Source organism: Oncorhynchus masou, chromosome 29 (genome assembly GCF_036934945.1).
Source record: "Oncorhynchus masou masou isolate Uvic2021 chromosome 29, UVic_Omas_1.1, whole genome shotgun sequence".
In the NCBI taxonomy this organism is placed as follows: Eukaryota; Metazoa; Chordata; class Actinopteri; order Salmoniformes; family Salmonidae; genus Oncorhynchus; species Oncorhynchus masou.
The window spans coordinates 86,244,898-86,266,508 of NC_088240.1; the positions used below are offsets into that span (position 1 = coordinate 86,244,898).

The 21,611-nt window shown below is 45.0% G+C and overlaps 1 protein-coding gene across 1 annotated transcript in view; it reads left to right on the forward strand.

The window, feature by feature from the left end:
• The window catches only part of LOC135520889 (pleckstrin homology domain-containing family G member 4B-like), a 100,526-nt gene that overhangs the window by 68,481 nt on the left and 10,434 nt on the right, over positions 1 to 21,611 (forward strand). Inside the window, 13 exon segments of the mRNA XM_064946714.1 lie at positions 418 to 560; positions 1,008 to 1,146; positions 1,768 to 1,890; positions 2,007 to 2,171; positions 3,004 to 3,179; positions 7,189 to 7,813; positions 7,815 to 8,218; positions 10,984 to 11,233; positions 15,832 to 15,921; positions 16,608 to 16,832; positions 17,484 to 17,654; positions 17,931 to 18,108; positions 18,737 to 18,853. Of these exon segments, the coding sequence (XP_064802786.1) occupies positions 418 to 560; positions 1,008 to 1,146; positions 1,768 to 1,890; positions 2,007 to 2,171; positions 3,004 to 3,179; positions 7,189 to 7,813; positions 7,815 to 8,218; positions 10,984 to 11,233; positions 15,832 to 15,921; positions 16,608 to 16,832; positions 17,484 to 17,654; positions 17,931 to 18,108; positions 18,737 to 18,853 (2,806 nt within the window).

Consider the following 21,611-nt stretch of genomic DNA (forward strand, 5'->3'; position numbering starts at 1 on the left):
GTGTGTGTCTGGTTCAGGAGGTATCTGAGGTGCTGGAGCAGCAGAGGTCTCTGATGAAGTGTGTGTGTGTGTGTGTCTGGTTCAGGAGGTATCTGAGGTGCTGGAGCAGCAGAGGTCTCTGATGAAGTGTGTGTGTGTGTGTGTGTGGTTCAGGAGGTATCTGAGGTGCTGGAGCAGCAGAGGTCTCTGATGAAGTGTGTGTGTGTGTGTCTGGTTCAGGAGGTATCTGAGGTGCTGGAGCAGCAGAGTTCTCTGATGAAGTGTGTGTGTGTCTGGTTCAGGAGGTATCTGAGGTGCTGGAGCAGCAGAGGTCTCTGATGAAGTGTGTGTGTGTGTGTGTGTGTGTCTGGTTCAGGAGGTATCTGAGGTGCTGGAGCAGCAGAGGTCTCTGATGAAGTGTGTGTGTGTCTGGTTCAGGAGGTATCTGAGGTGCTGGAGCAGCAGAGGTCTCTGATGAAGTGTGTGCTGGAGGACACCTCTCTGAACAGACTGAGGCTGGAGGGAGGAACAGTCCTGGCCCGGATCAGGAAGGACGAGGCCTGTGAGAATGACAACTACAGGTACTGCTGGGAGAGGGTCTGCATAACCAGAACTTACTATTGGATCAGATGTAGTGCACTATATAGGGAAGAGTGTGCCAAATGTAGTGCACTATATAGGGAAGAGTGTGCCAAATGTAGTGCACTATATAGGGAAGAGTGTGCCAAATGTAGTGCACTATATAGGGAAGAGTGTGCCAAATGTAGTGCACTATATAGGGAAGAGTGTGCCAAATGTAGTGCACTATATAGGGAAGAGTGTGCCATTTGAGACACATCTGAGTTCTATCCACAGATCAGAATGTTGGCCGTATTAAACCTCTGTAGAGGTAATGTATAACTCCTTTATGAAGCATTCAGACAGTGGTGCTCAGCACAAACATATATAGTTATGGTCACTGATGATCAATCTATTACCCATCACCACCATTCGTTGCCAACCTCCTGTTGTCCTTGCTGTCCATCCAGGGATGCAGTGGACATGGTGAATGTCCTTTATAACCAGGTGGATGAGGAGGTCCATAAACTGGTGATCCTCTCCAACAAGTCCCTGAAACAGCTGGAGAGTCTGCTGGAGGTCCGCAGGTTTGAGGAACAGACAGAGCAGGTGGGATTTTCACTTCAGACTGATGGTTTGTCTTTGGGCATTTCATTCTGTCGTTGTGATTTCACTTCAGTCAGACTGATGGCTCGTCTTTGGGCATTTCATTCTGTCGTTGTGATTTCACTTCAGTCAGACTGATGGCTTGTCTTTGGGCATTTCATTCCGTCGTTGTGATTTCACTTCCGTCAGACTGATGGCTCGTCTTTGGGCATTTCATTCTGTCGTTGTGATTTCACTTCAGTCAGACTGATGGCTTGTCTTTGGGCATTTCATTCTGTCGTTGTGATTTCACTTCAGTCAGACTGATGGCTCGTCTTTGGGCATTTCATTCTGTCGTTGTGATTTCACTTCAGTCAGACTGATGGCTTGTCTTTGGGCATTTCATTCTGTCGTTGTGATTTCACTTCAGTCAGACTGATGGCTTGTCTTTGGGCATTTCATTCTGTCGTTGTGATTGTGCTTACATACAGTACGATGAAGTCATTTCTAACTTGATCTACTAATGTCTAATTAGCTGCTAGTAATCTGATAATGTGAGCTCCAGTGGCCCTGATTCTAAAGTATTGGATGTTAGCGTATTATACAAAAGTCTTACATCCCATCTGCTTCTGTCTCTCCCTCCAGGTCAAAGTATGGTTCCGTGTGGAAGGAGAGAAGCACCTCACTGCCCTGGACTCTCTTCCTCTCTCTCTGGCTACGGTCAAAGACATGAGGCAGAGTTTGGAACAGTTCTTTGAGGAGTCAGTTGTAAGTTTAAATATTGTACATTTCTTCCTGACTTGTTGTTTTCTGCTTTGAAAACGGCTTCTAAGACTCTTGTAAACTCCATTTCCCATGATCCTCTCCTCTCTGTCCACGTACAGCAGCAGCAGAAGCAGGGTTTACTGCTGGTCAGGCAGTCAGGGGAGTCTCTCCCCAGCTCGGCCTTGCTGGACTTCAAACAACACCTGGGATCCATCCTGGGCAGAGTGGCGAGGAGGAAGAACCAGCTAGACATCCTCACCAACCTCTATGAGTTCTACGGCTCGGTAACGACAGGCCCAGGATCATTTACCATTCTTCATGTATTTATCAAGCAAGAGAGATTGAGGGAACAGGATGTGATGAGGTGTCTTGGGCTGCATCCCAAATGGCGCTATGAATCCTGGTCCAATAGGGAATAGGGAGCCGCTTATGACACAGATACTGTAAGGGTTGATCCTCCTTACTACGCTGCTGTGTTTGAACCTTGACCTATTGATAGATACAATAGATACAGATTTTATACATTATATCAATCATATACACTGAGCATACAAAACATTAAGGACACCTTCCTAATATTGAGTTGCATCCCCCCTTTTGCACTCAGAACAGCCTCAGTTCATCGGGACATGGACTCTACAAGGCGTCGAAAGCGTTCCACAGGGATGCTGGCCCATGTTGACTCCAATGCTTCCCACAGTTGTGGCAAGTTGGCTGGATGTCCTCTGGTTGGTGGACCCTTCTTGATACACTGGAATGTGTTGAGCATGAAAACCCCAGCAGTGTTGCAGTTCATGACGTAAACCGGGGGGCCTGACACCTACTACCACATCCCGTTCAAAGGCACTTATAAATATTTTGTCTGGCCCATTCACGCTCTGAATGGAACACATACACAATCCATGTCTCAATTGTCTCAAGGCTTAAAAATCATACTTTAACCAGGTCTTCTCCCCTTCATCTCCACTGATTGAAGTGGATTTAACAAAGTGACATAAATAAGGGATCATAGATTTCACCTGGATTCACCTGGTCAGTCTGTGTCATTGAAAGTGTTTTGTCCACTCAGTGTCTGTTCTAATTCTATTTCTACGTACTATCCGTCCTGTCCTGCAGGCTAACCAGTGGATGGAGCACTGCCAGGACTACCTCAGGCAGCTGAACCTGGAGAGCAGTGGTGTGAGCCTCCCTCCTGCAGTACTTGAGATCCTCCAGGACTATCAGATGGAGGCCTCCACGTTCTCCCTGGACAACTTCAGCTCCCTCAATGATATGGTCCTGTCCTTGGACAGGTATACCGCCTGCTGTAAGATAGGCTGGGAAGGATAGGGTGGGGTAGGGTTGGGTAGGGTAGGATAGGGTGGGGTAGGGTTGGGTAGGGTGGGATGGGAAAGAGTAGGATGGGGTAGGATAGGAAAGAGTAGGATGGGGTAGGATAGGGTGGGATGGGAAAGAGTAGGATGGGGTAGGGTAGGATAGGGTAGGATGGGGTAGGATAGGAAAGAGTAGGATGGGGTAGGATAGGAAAGAGTAGGATGGGGTAGGATAGGAAAGAGTAGGATGGGGTAGGATAGGAAAGAGTAGGATGGGGTAGGATAGGAAAGAGTAGGATGGGGTAGGATAGGGTAGGATGGGGTAGGATAGGAAAGAGTAGGATGGGGTAGGATAGGAAAGAGTAGGATGGGGTAGGATAGGAAAGAGTAGGATGGGGTAGGATAGGAAAGAGTAGGATGGGGTAGGATAGGAAAGAGTAGGATGGGGTAGGATAGGAAAGAGTAGGATGGGGTAGGATAGGAAAGAGTAGGATGGGGTAGGTTAGGGTGGGGTAGGGTAGGATAGGAAAGAGTAGAATAGGATAGGAAAGAGTAGGATAGGAAAGAGTAGGATAGGGTGGGGTAGGGTAGGATGGGAAAGAGTAGGATGGGGTAGGATAGGAAAGAGTAGGATGGAGTAGGATAGGAAAGAGTAGGATAGGGTGGGGTAGGGTGGGGTAGGGTAGGATAGGAAAGAGTAGAATAGGATAGGATAGGAAAGAGTAGGATAGGGTGGGGTAGGGTGGGGTAGGGTAGGATAGGAAAGAGTAGAATAGGATAGGATAGGAAAGAGTAGGATAGGAAAGAGTAGGATAGGGTGGGGTAGGGTAGGATAGGATAGGAAAGAGTAGGATAGGGTGGGGTAGGGTAGGATAGGATAGGAAAGAGTAGGATAGGATAGGATAGGAAAGAGTAGGATAGGAAAGAGTAGGATAGGGTGGGGTAGGGTAGGATAGGAAAGAGTAGAATAGGATAGGATAGGAAAGAGTATGATAGGAAAGAGTAGGATAAGGTGGGGTAGGGTAGGATAGGATAGGAAAGAGTGTAGGATAGGATAGGATTAGAAAGAGTAGAATAGGATAGGATAGGCAAGAATATCACAGGGTAGGACAGGAAAGAGCAGGATGGGATAGGAAAGAGTAGGATGGAGTAGGATAGGAAAGAGTAGGATAGGAAAGAGTAGGATAGGGTGGGGTAGGGTGGGGTAGGGTGGGGTAGGGTAGGATAGGAAAGAGTAGAATAGGATAGGATAGGATTAGAAAGAGTATAATAGGATAGGATAGGCAAGAATTCACAGGGTAGGACAGGAAAGAGCAGGATGGGATAGGAAAGAGTAAGATGGGGTGGGATAGGGTATGATAGGAAAGAGTAAGATGGGGTAGGATAGGGTATGATAGGAAAGAGTAAGATGGGGTAGGATAGGGTATGATAGGAAAGAGTAAGATGGGGTAGGATAGGCTAGGAAAGAGTAGTACAGAATAGGAAAGAGTAGGATAGGGTAGTTAGGAAAGAGTAGGATAGGGTAGGATAAGAAAGAGTAGGATAGGGTAGGATAGGAAAGAGTAGGGTAGGATAGGGTAGGATAGGAAAGATTAGGATAGGGTAGGATAGGAAAGAGTAGGGTAGGATAGGGTAGGATAGGAAAGAGTAGGATAGGATAGGAAAGAGTAGGATAAGGGTAGAATAGGAAAGAGTAGGATAAGGGTAGAATGGGAAAGAGTAGGATGGGATAGGGTTGGATAGGAAATAGTAGGATAAGGTAAGATAGGAAATATTAGGGTAGGATAGGATAGGAAAGAGTAGAATAGGGTAGGATAGGAAAGAGTAGAATAGGGTAGGATAGGAAAGAGTAGAGTAGGATAGGGTAGGAAAGAGTAGCATAGGAAAGAGTAGGATAGGGTAAGATAGGAAAGAGTAGGGTAGGATAGGAAAGGAAAGAGTAGGATAGGGTAGGGTAAAATAGGGTAGGGTGGGGTAGGATGGGAAAGAGTAGAATAGGAAAGAGTAGATTGGGGTAGGATAGGAAAAAGTAGCATAGGATAGGAAAGAGTAGGGTAGGGTAAGATAGGAAAGAGTAGTATAGGGTAGTATAGGAAAGAGTAGTATAGGGTAGGAAAGAGTAGGGTAGGGTAGGATAGGAAAGAGTAGTATAGGGTAGTATAGGAAAGAGTAGTATAGGGTAGGAAAGAGTAGGGTAGGGTAGGATAGGAAAGAGTAGTATAGGGTAGTATAGGAAAGAGTAGTATAGGGTAGGAAAGAGTAGCATAGGAAAGAGTAGGATAGGGTAAGATAGGAAAGAGTATGGTAGGATAGGGTAGGATAGTAAAGAGTAGGATTGGGTAGGGTAGAATGGGGTAGGCTATAGTAGGGTAGAATGGGGTAGGATAGGAAAAAGTAGGATAGGGTAGGATAGTAAAGAGTAGGGTAGGGTAGAATGGGGTAGGCTATGGTAGGGTAGAATGGGGTAGGAAAGGAAAAAGTAGGATAGGGTAGGTTAGGAAAGGAAAGAGTAGGTTAGCTTCAGCAACAGCTAATTTCTTTGTGAAAAGTTCAGTTAAGTTTTCTGCATCATATTGGCCGCCTTTTTGTCTTTTTTTGTATTCCACTTGCCATTGCTATTTTAGGAATAGAAAACAATGTGTTTTCATAGAAGGACACAAATGAAAACTTCTTGAACCACGGCCGGCCCGCTCATTAGGCAGGATTAGACGGTCTATTGCGGCAGATTGACAAGGACTGCATTTTCTGAGCTATTATGTCATAGTTATTATTATTAGACCGTAGTTACCATACTATTTTTATTATATCATAGTTATTATTATTATTGTTATTATGTCATAGTTATTATTAATAGACAGTAGTTACCATATTTTTATTATGTCATAGTTATTATTATTATTATGTCATAATTATTATTAATAGACAGTAGTTACCATATTATTATTATGTCATAGTTATTATTATTATTATGTCATGGTTATTATTATTATTATTATTTAATCGTTATTATTATTATGTCATAGTTTTTACTATTATTATTTCATCGTTATTATTATTATTATGTCATAGTTATTATTATTATTATTATGTCATAGTTATTATTATTATTATTATGTCATAGTTATTATTATTATTATGTCATAGTTATTATTATTATTATGTCATAGTTATTATTATTATTATTATGTCATAGTTATTATTATTAGACCGTAGTTATCATACTATTTTTATTATGTCATAGTTATTATTATTATTATTATTATTATGTCATAGTTATTATTAATAGACAGTAGTTACCATATTTTTATTATGTCATAGTTATTATTATTATGTCATAGTTATTATTAATAGACAGTAGTTACCATATTATTATTATGGCACAGTTATTATTATTATTATGTCATAGTTATTATTAATAGACAGTAGTTACCATATTATTATTATGGCATAGTTATTATTATTATTATGTCATAGTTATTATTATGATTATTATGTCATGGTTATTATTATTATTATTATTTCATCATTATTATTATTATGTCATAGTTTTTACTATTATTATTTCATTGTTATTATTATTATTATGTCATAGTTATTATTATTATTATGTCATAGTTATTGTTATTATGTCATAGTTATTATTATTATTATGTCATAGTTATTATTATTATGTCATAGTTATTATTATTATTATTATTATGTCATAGTTATTATTGTTATTAGACTGTAGTTGCCATATTATTATTGCTACTAAGTATTATTTGTTTGTTGTTTTTATTTCAAATAATAAATAAGTCATTTAGGGGGCTTTTTTCACTTTGGGGTGCAGTTTCCCCAAAGTACAGATCTAGGATCAGCTTCCCCTCCCCCAATCCTGACCTTCACCATTAGTAGGGGAAATTAAAAACTTACCCCAGATGAGTGTCTTGGGGCAACTTCACACTACACCTGTGTTTTCCACTGACCTTGTCTCTCTCCCTCTGGCCAGCCCCCGGCAGACCCATCAGTGGAACGTCCTGTGGACCAAGTGTCAACAGACCAAGAACCAGCTGGAGGAAACCCTGGCCCAGGCCACAGCAGCAGTTACTGCAGCCTCTAACTCTGCAGCCTCTAACTCGGCAGACTCTAACTCTGCAGCCTCTGACTCTGCAGCCTCTGACTCTGCAGCCTCTAACTCTGCAGCCTCTAACTATGCAGCCTCTAACTCTGCAGCCTCTAACTCTGCAGCCTCTAACTCGGCAGACTCTAACTCGGCAGACTCTAACTCGGCAGACTCTAACTCTACAGCCTCTAACTCTACAGCCTCTAACTCTGCAGCCTCTAACTCTGCAGCCTCTAACTCTGAAGCCAGAAATCTAACCAAAGACCCTTCGGAGACTGCAGACAGACAGGGGGGCTACACTCACACGGAGCAGCACGGGGCTGCTGGAGGGGATCGTGTTTTACCTGAGCTGCCCAGTCCAGGGTCAAGGATCATAGTGTCGTCGCTGGAGCTTGAGGAAGAAACCAAGCCTCACTCCACAGGGCACTTCTCCTCCAACAACAACAAGAGCCCCTCTTCCTGCTCCTTCACCTCCTCCTCCCTCTTCCCCTTCCCCCCGCCCCAGAGGGAGACCCCTCCTCCTCAAGCTGCGGCAGAGCCCCTCTCTGTTCGACGACACGGACAGCGACTGCACCATCGACTCCATGGGGGCCGCCTCCTGCCACTCGGAGCCTGTCTATTCGTCCTCTGGGACGCCACTCCACCAGCACCGCCAGCACCGCAAACAGCCGCTCAAGAAGATCATGAAGAAGACGCTGAGCTATGAGCTGCCGGCGGCGCAGGACGTTGGCCACGTTGACACCAGCCACCTGCATGGCTACACGGGGGTGTACATCAAGGGGCTGGAGGTGGCCAACAACGTGTCGGTGGAGAAGAAGCTGCAGAGGCCTGACGTGGTGAGCCCGGCGCTGGGACGCAGCCGCAGCATGTCCTCCCCCACCAGACACCCAGAGGGAGATGGAAAGAAGCATAGCAGGTGAGGGGAACGGAAAAGGGGGATACCTAGTCAGTTGTACAACTAAATGCATTCAACTGAAATGTGTCTTCCTCATTTAACCCAACCCCTCTGAATCAGAGAGGTGCAGGTGGGGGTGCTGACTTAATCGTCCACGTCTTCGGCGCCCGGGGAACAGTGGGTTAACTACCTTGCTCAGGGGCAAAACGACAGATTTTTACCTTGTCAGTTCAGGGATTCAATCCAGCAACCTTTCGGTTACTGGCCGTACCCGCCAGGCTACAGGACACGCTGTCAGCTGACTTAACAAAATAATATTGTCTGCGTCCCAAATGGCACCCTATTCCCTATATAGTGCACTACGTTAGACCAGGGCCCTATTCCCTATATAGTGCACTATGTTAGACCAGGGCCCTATTCCCTATATAGTGCACTGCGTTAGACCAGGGCCCTATTCCCTATATAGTGCACTACGTTAGACCAGGGCCCTATTCCCTATATAGTGCACTACTTTAGACCAGGGCCCTATTCCCTATATAGTGCACTACGTTAGACCAGGGCCCTATTCCCTATATAGTGCACTACGGTAGACCAGGGCCCTATTCCCTATATAGTGCACTACATTAGACCAGGGCCCTATTCCCTATATAGTGCACTACGTTAGACCAGGGCCCTATTCCCTATATAGTGCACTACGTTAGACCAGGGCCCTATTCCCTATATAGTGCACTACGGTAGACCAGGGCCCTATTCCCTATATAGTGCACTACATTAGACCAGGGCCCTATTCCCTATATAGTGCACTACGTTAGACCAGGGCCCTATTCCCTATATAGTGCACTACGTTAGACCAGGGCCCTATTCCCTATATAGTGCACTGCGTTAGACCAGGGCCCTATTCCCTATATAGTGCACTACGTTAGACCAGGGCCCTATTCCCTATATAGTGCACTACGTTAGACCAGGGCCCTATTCCCTATATAGTGCACTACGTTAGACCAGGGCCCTATTCCCTATACAGTGCACTACGTTAGACCAGGGCCCTATTCCCTATATAGTGCACTACGTTAGACCAGGGCCCTATTCCCTATATAGTGCACTACGTTAGAGCAGGGCCCTATTCCCTATATAGTGCACTACGTTAGATCAGGGCCCTATTCCCTATATAGTGCACTACGTTAGACCAGGGCCCTATTCCCTATATAGTGCACTACGTTAGACCAGGGCCCTATTCCCTATATAGTGCACTACGTTAGACCAAGGCCCTATTCCCTATATAGTGCACTACATTAGAGCAGGGCCCTATTCCCTATACAGTGCACTACGTTAGACCAGGGCCCTATTCCCTATATAGTGCACTACTTTAGACCAGGGCCCTATTCCTTATATAGTGCACTACGTTGACCAGGATCCATGTGGCTTCACGGCTCTGTATCTCTTACCACATAATTAAACGGAACACTAGAGTGGCCATTGGCATCCTAGCAACATGAATGAAAAATCTGCCGTTTTGGTCAGAAAAACATTCAGTCATTCAATGATAGGATCTCTGTCTCGTCCCTCCTCAACAGTAAATGATAGGATCTCTGTCTCTTCCCTCCTCAACAGTAAATGATAGGATCTCTGTCTCTTCCCTCCTCAACAGTTAATGATAGGATCTCTGTCTCTTCCCTCCTCAACAGTTAATGATAGGATCTCTGTCTCTTCCCTCCTCAACAGTAAATGATAGGATCTCTGTCTCTTCCCTCCTCAACAGTAAATGATAGGATCTCTGTCTCTTCCCTCCTCAACAGTTAATGATAGGATCTCTGTCTCTTCCCTCCTCAACAGTTAATGATAGGATCTCTGTCTCTTCCCTCCTCAACAGTAAATGATAGGATCTCTGTCTCTTCCCTCCTCAACAGTAAATGATAGGATCTCTGTCTCTTCCCTCCTCAACAGTAAATTATAGTATCTCTGTCTCTTCCCTCCTCAACAGTAAATGATAGGATCTCTCTCTTCCCTCCTCAACAGTAAATGATAGGATCTCTGTCTCTTCCCTCCTCAACAGTTAATGATAGGATCTCTGTCTCTTCCCTCCTCAACAGTAAATGATAGGATCTCTGTCTCTTCCCTCCTCAACAGTAAATAATAGGATCTCTGTCTCTTCCCTCCTCAACAGTAAATGATAGGATATCTGTCTCTTCCCTCCTCAACAGTAAATGATAGGATCTCTGTCTCTTCCCTCCTCAACAGTAAATGATAGGATCTCTGTCTCTTCCCTCCTCAACAGTACATGATAGGATCTCTGTCTTCCTTCCTCAACAGTAAATGATAGGATCTCGGTCTCTTCCCTCCTCAACAGTTAATGATAGGATCTCTGTCTTCCTTCCTCAACAGTAAATGATAGGATCTCTGTCTCTTCCCTCCTCAACAGTAAATGATAGGATCTCTGTCTCTTCCCTCCTCAACAGTTAATGATAGGATCTCTGTCTCTTTCCTCCTCAACAGTAAATGATAGGATCTCTGTCTCTTCCCTCCTCAACAGTTAATGATAGGATCTCTGTCTCTTCCCTCCTCAACAGTAAATGATAGGATCTCTGTCTCTTCCCTCCTCAACAGTAAATGATAGGATCTCTGTCTCTTCCCTCCTCAACAGTTAATGATAGGATCTCTGTCTCTTCCCTCCTCAACAGTAAATGATAGGATCTCTGTCTCTTCCCTCCTCAACAGTTAATGATAGGATCTCTGTCTCTTCCCTCCTCAACAGTAAATGATAGGATCTATGTCTCGTCCTTTCTCAACAGCAAAGTGCAGCACATCATGGCTGAGATGATCTCCACAGAGAGGGAGTATGTGCGTTCAATCAGCTACGTCATTGAGCACTACTTCCCAGAGATGGAGCGTCTGGATCTGCCTCAGGATCTCTGGGGGAAACGCAGCATTATCTTTGGCAACATGGAGAAACTATGTAACTTCCATTGCCAGTACTTCCTGAAAGAGCTGGAGGCCTCCGCCCACTCTCCCCTGTCCATCAGCAGCTGCTTCCTCAGACACGTGAGTCATGGTGACAGACAGAGAGGCAGGCAGGCAGGCAGGCAGGCAGGCAGGCAGGCAGACACTCTCCCCTGTCTATCAGCAGCTACTTCCTCAGACACATGAGTCTTAAGATGAGTGAACAACTCTGTTTTTACCAGGATCACAGACATCAACATGAGGGTAATGTTTTGTACTGCTAGGCACTGTTGGGGCCAGAGGAGCAAACTAGCTTTAAAACAGCAACATTTCTCTACACCCCATGGCAAACTGTGAGCAACTGGGTCCCCTCATGATGATCAGATATGTTGTGGTTCCCACCCCCATCAAAGTTGCCCATCCCTGTCCTAGACAGACAGACTTTAGTCTGTAGCCCCAGGCTAGAAACAGGCACACTGCTGGAAACACAATACAAGACAATACACTAGAGAGACCCAATGACCTCCTCTCTCTGACAGGCTGGTTGATATACAGGTCCCTCAATCAGCTCAGTCAGACCAGATACATTCCATATGCTTTATTATGACAGAATTAAAGATGTACATTAAAGAAGTCACTAAAAATGTGTCCCAAGCTACTGCAAATGAATGTGAGGTGCAACTCTCTCCATATATAAAACAAGTGTAATTTGATTAAATGTTAGTTTGAAAAGATTGAACAATTGTGATGTTTCAGTCTATGAGGCCTTTCATCAGATCTCTGTCAGATCTCTGGTCCGGGTCCTGTAGGGGAGTCAGTGGTATGGAAACATAACAAGAGGAGGGAGAGAGAGAGAGAGAGAGAGAGAGAGAGAGTCACAGTGCCCTGGGGCTGGGAACTGACACACTAAAACCCAGTGACCTAGTTCTAGCAGAGTGATCTACATATTGGACTGTCTGTTGTCATTCACTAACATTTTTAAGAAAACACACACAGTCTTTTAATGATTTGACCTGTTGAGGTGGGCTTTTACCGGAGGCTGTTTCTCTTGTCCACAACTACAAGTATAAGATGAGTCAACGACGTGACCTGGGTATAAGTTGACAGAATAGGATTTTTATTGGACAGTTACTTTAAAATAAAAAATAAATCATTTAAACATATGTTACTATTGGTCGGTTCCTAACTCACTCAACTATAAACCAATATACAGTGCCTTGCGAAAGTATTCGGCCCCCTTGAACTTTGCGACCTTTTGCCACATTTCAGGCTTCAAACATAAAGATATAAAACTGTATTTTTTTTGTGAAGAATCAACAACAAGTGGGACACAATCATGAAGTGGAACGACATTTATTGGATATTTCAAACTTTTTTAACAAATCAAAAACTGAAAAATTGGGCGTGCAAAATTATTCAGCCCCCTTAAGTTAATACTTTGTAGCGCCACCTTTTGCTGCGATTACAGCTGTAAGTCGCTTGGGGTATGTCTCTATCAGTTTTGCACATCGAGAGACTAATTTTTTTTTCCCATTCCTCCTTGCAAAACAGCTCGAGCTCAGTGAGGTTGGATGGAGAGCATTTGTGAACAGCAGTTTTCAGTTCTTTCCACAGATTCTCGATTGGATTCAGGTCTGGACTTTGACTTGGCCATTCTAACACCTGGATATGTTTATTTTTGAACCATTCCATTGTAGATTTTGCTTTATGTTCCGGATCATTGTCTTGTTGGAAGAAATCTCCATCCCAGTCTCAGGTCTTTTGCAGACTCCATCAGGTTTTCTTCCAGAATGGTCCTGTATTTGGCTCCATCCATCTTCCCATCAATTTTAACCATCTTCCCTGTCCCTGCTGAAGAAAAGCAGGCCCAAACCATGATGCTGCCACCACTATGTTTGACAGTGGGGATGATGTGTTCACGGTGATGAGCTGTGTTGCTTTTACGCCAAACATAACGTTTTGCATAGTTGCCAAAAAGTTCAATTTTGGTTTCATCTGACCAGAGCACCTTCTTCCACATGTTTGGTGTGTCTCCCAGGTGGCTTGTGGCAAACTTTAAATGACACTTTTTATGGATATCTTTAAGAAATGGCTTTCTTCTTGCCACTCTTCCATAAAGGCCAGATTTGTGCAATATACGACTGATTGTTGTCCTATGGACAGAGTCTCCCACCTCAGCTGTAGATCTCTCCAGTTCATCCAGAGTGATCTCTGAGACTATCACAGTGCAGGTGCATTTATACGGAGACTTGATTACACACAGGTGGATTGTATTTATCATCATTAGTCATTTAGGTCAACATTGGATCATACAGAGATCCTCACTGAACTTCTGGAGAGAGTTTGCTGCACTGAAAGTAAAGGGGCTGAATAATTTTGCACGCCCAATTTTTCAGTTTTTGATTTGTTAAAAAAGTTTGAAATATCCAATAAATGTCGTTCCACTTCATGATTGTGTCCCACTTGTTGTTGATTCTTCACAAAAAAATACAGTTTTATATCTTTATGTTTGAAGCCTGAAATGTGGCAAAAGGTCACAAAGTTCAAGGGGGCCGAATACTTTCGCAAGGCACTGTATGTTGAGGTTTTAGTTGAAATCAAATGGAATCCTAATAGTTGGTTGATGGAATGCTAATGGTTGGTTGATGGTATTCTAATGGTTGGTTGATGGAATCCTAATGGTTGGTTGATGGAATCCTAATGGTTGATTGATGGTATCCTAATGGTTGGTTGATGGAATCCTAATGGTTGGTTGATGGAATCCTAATGGTTGGTTGATGGAATCCTAATGGTTGGTTGATGGAATCTTAATGGTTGGTTGATGGTATTCTAATGGTTGGTTGATGGAATCCTAATGGTTGGTTGATGGAATCCTAATGGTTGGTTGATGGTATCCTAATGGTTGGTTGATGGAATCCTAATGGTTGGTTGATGGAATCCTAATGGTTGGTTGATGGAATCCTAATGGTTGGTTGATGGAATCTTAATGGTTGGTTGATGGAATCCTAATGGTTGGTTGATGGTATCCTAATGGTTGGTTGATGGAATCCTAATGGTTGGTTGATGGTATCCTAATGGTTGGTTGATGGAATCCTAATGGTTGGTTGATGGTATTCTAATGGTTGGTTAATGGAATCCTAAAGGTTGATTGATGGTATTCTAATGGTTGGTTGATGGAATCCTAATGGTTGGCTGATGGAATCCTAATGGTTGGTTGATGGTATTCTAATGGTTGGTTGATGGTATTCTAATGGTTGGTTGATGGAATCCTAATGGTTGGTTGATGGTATTCTAATGGTTGGTTGATGGTATTCTAATGGTTGGTTGATGGAATCCAGGCCTCATGAGCTAAATGAGTCTCCGTGTTTAGGCCAAGCGCAGAACACCGGGTCCGCGTCCCAAATGGCACCCTATTCCCTAAATAATGCACCCTATTCTCTATGGGCCCTATTCAAAAGTAATGCACTGTATAGGGAATAGGGTGCCATTTGGAACACATCCTGTGTGTGTACCTTTGACTATTGTCAACGTGGTAACTTGTTATTCCTGTGTGCAGGAGGATCCGTTTGACTGTAGTCAGAGTGGTAACTTGTTATTCCTGTGTGCAGGAGGATCCGTTTGACTGTAGTCAGAGTGGTAACTTGTTATTCCTGTGTGCAGGAGGATCAGGTTGACTGTAGTCAGAGTGGTAACTTGTTATTCCTGTGTGCAGGAGGATCCGTTTGACTGTAGTCAGAGTGGTAACTTGTTATTCCTGTGTGCAGGAGGATCAGGTTGACTGTAGTCAGAGTGGTAACTTGTTATTCCCGTGTGCAGGAGGATCAGTTTGACTGTAGTCAGAGTGGTAACTTGTTATTCCTGTGTGCAGGAGGATCAGGTTGACTGTAGTCAGAGTGGTAACTTGTTATTCCCGTGTGCAGGAGGATCAGTTTGACTGTAGTCAGAGTGGTAACTTGTTATTCCTGTGTGCAGGAGGATCAGTTTGACGGTAGTCAGAGTGGTAACTTGTTATTCCCGTGTGCAGGAGGATCAGTTTGACTGTAGTCAGAGTGGTAACTTGTTATTCCTGTGTGCAGGAGGATCAGTTTGACTGTAGTCAGAGTGGTAACTTGTTATTCCCGTGTGCAGGAGGATCAGGTTGACTGTAGTCAGAGTGGTAACTTGTTATTCCTGTGTGCAGGAGGATCAGGTTGACTGTAGTCAGAGTGGTAACTTGTTATTCCCGTGTGCAGGAGGATCCGTTTGACTGTAGTCAGAGTGGTAACTTGTTATTCCCGTGTGCAGGAGGATCCGTTTGACTGTAGTCAGAGTGGTAACTTGTTATTCCCGTGTGCAGGAGGATCCGTTTGACTGTAGTCAGAGTGGTAACTTGTTATTCCTGTGTGCAGGAGGATCAGGTTGACTGTAGTCAGAGTGGTAACTTGTTATTCCTGTGTGCAGGAGGATCCGTTTGACTGTAGTCAGAGTGGTAACTTGTTATTCCCGTGTGCAGGAGGATCAGTTTGACTGTAGTCAGAGTGGTAACTTGTTATTCCTGTGTGTAGGAGGATCAGTTTGACTGTAGTCAGAGTGGTAACTTGTTATTCCTGTGTGCAGGAGGATCCGTTTGACTGTAGTCAGAGTGGTAACTTGTTATTCCTGTGTGCAGGAGGATCAGTTTGACTGTAGTCAGAGTGGTAACTTGTTATTCCCGTGTGCAGGAGGATCAGTTTGGAATGTACGCTCTCTACAGCAAGAACAAGCCTCAGTCTGACGCTCTTCTCACCAGCCACGGGAACGGATTCTTTAAGGTGCGTCTGAAACGGCTCTGGTTACTAACGTTAGGATCAGCTGTACGAACGCCAGACCTCACCTTTAACCAATAGGAACCTACTTCACAGCAACAGGCTCATTGTAAAGTAGTGTGAGCCTAACAACATATAGGGTGCTGCTAATGTATACCCGCTAGTTCTACACTGAGTAACATTACAACTCCCATTGTCAAACTTTACATAGCTACTGGACGTCTACCTATGTAGACGAATGAATGGAAGAGTTGAATTGACAACAGAATTCCCATTTAGAAAAGCTATTGTACGTCTGCATACAGAGTCCTACATCCCCTCTCATCCTCCTCTATGTGTGTGTCTGCTACCCAGAACAACCAGTTGGAGCCGGGTGATCAGATGGACCTGGTGTCCTACCTGTCTGTTGGTCTGTTTATCTTTCTGTATGTATCCTGACCTCTAACCTCTCTGTCTCCCCAGAACAAGCAGTTGGAGCTGGGTGATAAGATGGACCTGGCGTCCTACCTGTGTGTTGGTCTGTTTATCTTTCTGTATGTATCCTGACCTCTGACCTCTAACCTCTCTGTCTCCCCAGAACAAGCAGTTGGAGCCGGGTGATCAGATGGACCTGGTGTCCTACCTGTGTGTTGGTCTGTTTATCTTTCTGTATGTATCCTGACCTCTGACCTCTAACCTCTCTGTCTCCCCAGAACAAGCAGTTGGAGCTGGGTGATAAGATGGACTTGGCGTCCTACCTGCTGAAGCCCATCCAGAGGATGTCTAAGTACGCCCTGCTGCTGAAGGACCTGATCAAGGAGTGTGGTCATTCCCAGGAACAGGAGCTCTCTGACCTCCGCACCGCAGAGGAGATGGTTAAGTTCCAGCTGCGCCACGGCAACGACCTGCTGGCCATGGACGCCATCCGAGGATGTGATGTAAGTCGGGGGGATGGAGTAGTAGAGCAGTAGAGTAGTAGAGTAGTAGAGCAGTAGATCAGTAGAGTAGTAGAGTAGTAGAGTAGTAGAGCAGTAGAGCAGTAGAGCAGTAGAGTAGTAGAGCAGTAGAGCTGTAGAGTAGTAGAGTAGTAGAACAGTAGAGCAGTAGAGTAGTAGAGCAGTAAATCAGTAGAGCAGTAGAGCAGTAGAGCAGTAGAGCAGTAGAGCAGTAGAGCAGTAAATCAGTAGAGCAGTAGAGCAGTAGAGTAGTAGAGCAGTAGAGCAGTAGAGCAGTAGAGCTGTAGAGCAGTAGAGCAGTAGGGCAGTAGAGCAGTAGAGCAGTAGAGCATGGCACCGGCATTCAATTCCCACTGGGACCACCCATATATGAGAGAGAGAGAGAGAGAGAGAGAGAGAGAGAGAGAGAGAGAGAGAGAGAGAGAGAGAGAGAGAGAGAGAGAGAGAGAGAGAGAGAGAGAGAGAGAGAGAGAGAGAATTGGCCATGTCAACATATGTTCCCCATGTCAATAAAGCCCTTAAATTGAATTGAGAGAGGAAATAGAAACGTACACATCATGTATAATTATTTGTTTGGAAGAAAATGTCAGAGTAAGTCATGTGAAACGTCTCCTCTGGTCTCTGCTGCTGTAGGTGAACCTGAAGGAACAGGGTCAGCTGAGGTGTCAGGATGAGTTCATCGTGTGGTGTGGCCGCAGGAAGTACCTCCGTCACGTCTTCCTGTTCGAGGACCTCATCCTCTTCAGCAAAAGCAAAAAGATTGAGGGCGGGTACGACCTGTACATCTACAAGCAGTCCTACAAGGTGACAACAACAACACACACAGAGGGCTTTAATATGTACTGTGAAGTTATGAAGTAATATGATGTTCTCAGCCAGTTGGCTAACAATATGCTATGTTGTTGTGTTCAGGCAGCGATGTTTGTATGGTTTATTGTGAGGTGTGGAACCACAGTTAGCAGGGTTCTCCACAATGGAGGCGCTACACCACTATGTTCAGTTTGCTGTGCCACCATGTGAAATCTCAAAACCACCACAGTCAGTGTTTTCCTGTAAAGGTGTTTCTGGCTTCTCATTCAGACGGCAGAGATAGGAATGACGGAGAGCGTGGGCGACAGCGGGCTGCGTTTCGAGATCTGGTTCCGGAGGAGGAAGTCCCAGGACACATTCATCCTGCAGGCCGGCTCTGGAGAGGTCAAGGCCGTGTGGACAGCCATCATCGGAAAGATCCTCTGGAGGCAGGCGCTACGAAACAGGGGTGAGGAACCAAGGCCACAGAGGGGGAGTCGTGGGTCATATCTGGACATGAGCTTATCATCTCTGTTGTTGTGTTATGGAACAAGTGATTCCTCTTTATCTCTGGTCTGACCTGAGGCCTGTGTTGATAACATTCTGGACCGTTCATTAAGAGGTGACGTCTCTTGTCTGACCTGAGGCCTGTGTTGATAACATTCTGTACCATTCATTAAGAGGTGACGTCTCTTGTCTGACCTGAGGCCTGTGTTGATAACATTCTGTACCATTCATTAAGAGGTGACGTCTCTTGTCTGACCTGAGGCCTGTGTTGACAACATTCTGTACCATTCATTAAGAGGTGGCATGTCTCTTGTCTGACCTGAGGCCTGTGTTGATAACGTTCTGTACCATTCATTAAGAGGTGACGTCTCTTGTCTGACCTGAGGCCTGTGTTGATAACATTCTGTACCATTCATTAAGAGGTGGCATGTCTCTTGTCTGACCTGAGGCCTGTGTTGACAACATTCTGTACCATTCATTAAGAGGTGACATGTCTGGTTCTAGTTCAAGTCAACCTCAGGTACATCAAATGGAACCTCTCATTGTGTGTCTGATTGAGGGTCATAACGTGTTTATTCTCTTGACTACAGAGGTGCGCTTGAAAGAGATGGTTTCCATGGGGATTGGCAGCAAGCCTTTCATGGACATCAAGCCCAGTGATGCTGCCATTAGTGACCGAGCCATTGATTACATCATGAAGGGGTCAGGTGAGCTGTCTCAATGATATGTTATGATAACCTAATTTGCCTGGAAATTTATTTTGTGAAGTTAGCATACAAAATCCACAAAATCAATCTCTCTCTTATCACTCCCTCTCTCTCTCTCTCTCTCTCTCTCTCTCTCTCTCTCTCTCTCTCTCTCTCTCTCTTTGTTTCTCTCTGTTTGCTGAATGTGACTTTCAACAACATGTCTGCCAATGCAGCTGCTGATGAGAAAGGCTGATTTGTAAATGCTCTCTCTGCCAGGATAGGGGTGCGTTGTCAAGTTGACTGAATCAAAACACAACATCTCAACATCTCAGAGCACATCTCCCCTGTTCTCCCTTTAAACCCTTGAGATGTTCTGTTCCAGCTGAAATATCCCCTCGGTCTACATCTACACTCCTACTCCACCAGACAGCTGTTGTGTACTGACACAGTGTCCTGTTAGGAGGAATGAGGTTGTCTGGACTTGTGTCTGTCGCAGGTGATTTGTTGCATGTCAGATATCAAAGGATGTTGAAGTTAAAGCAGCAGGTGGAGTCAGAGCTGAAGTTAATGCAGCAGGGGGAGTCAGAGCTGAAGTTAATGCAGCAGGGGGAGTCAGAGCTGAAGTTAAAGCAGCGGAGGGAGTCAGAGCTGAAGTTAAAGCAGCAGGTGGAGTCAGAGCTGAAGTTAATGCAGCAGGGGGAGTCAGAGCTGAAGTTAATGCAGCAGGGGGAGTCAGAGCTGAAGTTAATGCAGCAGGGGGAGTCAGAGCTGAAGTTAAAGCAGCAGGGGGAGTCAGAGGGGAAGTTAATGCAGCAGGGGGAGTCAGAGCTGAAGTTAATGCAGCAGGGGGAGTCAGAGCTGAAGTTAATGCAGCAGGGGGAGTCAGAGCTGAAGTTAATGCAGCAGGGGGAGTCAGAGCTGAAGTTAAAGCAGCGGAGGGAGTCAGAGCTGAAGTTAAAGCAGCAGGTGGAGTCAGAGGTGAAGTTAATGCAACAGGTGGAGTCAGAGCTGAAGTTAATGCAGCAGGGGGAGTCAGAGCTGAAGTTAATGCAGCAGGGGGAGACAGAGCTGAAGTTAAAGCAGCAGGGGGAGTCAGAGGTGAAGTTAATGCAGCAGGGGGAGTCAGAGCTGAAGTTAATGCAGCAGGGGGAGTCAGAGCTGAAGTTAAAGCAGCAGGGGGAGTCAGAGCTGAAGTTAATGAAGCAGGGGGAGTCAGAGCTGAAGTTAAAGCAGCAGGTGGAGTCAGAGCTGAAGTTAAAGCAGCAGGTGGAGTCAGAGCTGAAGTTAAAGCAGCAGGTGGAGTCAGAGCTGAAGTTAAAGCAGCAGGTGGAGTCAGAGCTGAAGTTAAAGCAGCAGGTGGAGTCAGAGCTGAAGTTAAAGCAGCAGGTGGAGTCAGAGCTGAAGTTAAAGCAGCAGGTGGAGTCAGAGCTGAAGTTAAAGCAGCAGCTGGAGTCAGAGCTGAAGTTAAAGCAGCAGGTGGAGTCAGAGCTGAAGTTAAAGCAGCAGGGGGAGTCAGAGCTGAAGTTAAAGCAGCAGGTGGAGTCAGAGGTGAAGTTAATGCAACAGGTGGAGTCAGAGCTGAAGTTAATGCAGCAGCTGGAGTCAGAGCTGAAGTTAAAGCAGCAGGTGGAGTCAGAGCTGAAGTTAAAGCAGCAGGGGGAGTCAGAGCTGAAGTTAAAGCAGCAGGTGGAGTCATAGCTGAAGTTAATGCAGCAGGGGGAGTCAGAGCTGAAGTTAAAGCAGCAGGTCTAGTCAGAGCTGAAGTTAAAGCAGCAGGTCTAGTCAGAGCTGAAGTTAAAGCAGCAGGTGGAGTCAGAGCTGAAGTTAAAGCAGCAGGTGGAGTCAGAGCTGAAGTTAATGCAGCAGGGGGAGTCAGAGCTGAAGTTAAAGCAGCAGGTGGAGTCAGAGCTGAAGTTAATGCAGCAGGGGGAGTCAGAGCTGAAGTTAAAGCAGCAGGTGGAGTCAGAGCTGAAGTTAATGCAGCAGGGGGAGTCAGAGCTGAAGTTAAAGCAGCAGGTGGAGTCAGAGCTGAAGTTAAAGCAGCAGGTGGAGTCAGAGCTGAAGTTAATGCAGCAGGGGGAGTCAGAGCTGAAGTTAATGCAGCAGGGGGAGTCAGAGCTGTACAGACGGTTCCCGTTGACATTCCAGTGCAGAGGCCTTATCCACAGTTATCTAATTTGCCAGCATTCAGAATCAAATGACTTTTCTTTCATGAAGCAAGCTGGAATTCTCTCTGAACAATACCTGCAGACCTTAATGAATGGCTACTAGCTACAGCAATAATTACAAAACATTTAGCTCTTCTCGTTCTACACTCAATTTCTACCCAGCCTCCCGGTCTGTTTTGTAATTTAAAAAAATCTTGATTTTGTACACAGAATACAAAACAAACACAATGAACTCAAACACTAGACACAATGTAGCATCAACTCAAGCACTAGACACAACGTAGCATCAACTCAAACACTAGACACAACGTAGCATCAACTCAAACACTAGACACAATGTAGCATCAACTCAAACACTAGACGCAATGTAGCAACAACTCAAACACTAGACACGATGTAGCATCAACTCAAACACTAGACACGATGTAGCATCAACTCAAACACTAGACACGATGTAGCATCAACTCAAACACTAGACACGATGTAGCATCAACTCAAACACTAGACACAATGTAGCATCAACTCAAACACAAGACACAATGTAGCATCAACTCAAACACTAGACACAATGTAGCATCAACTCAAACACTAGACACGATGTAGCATCA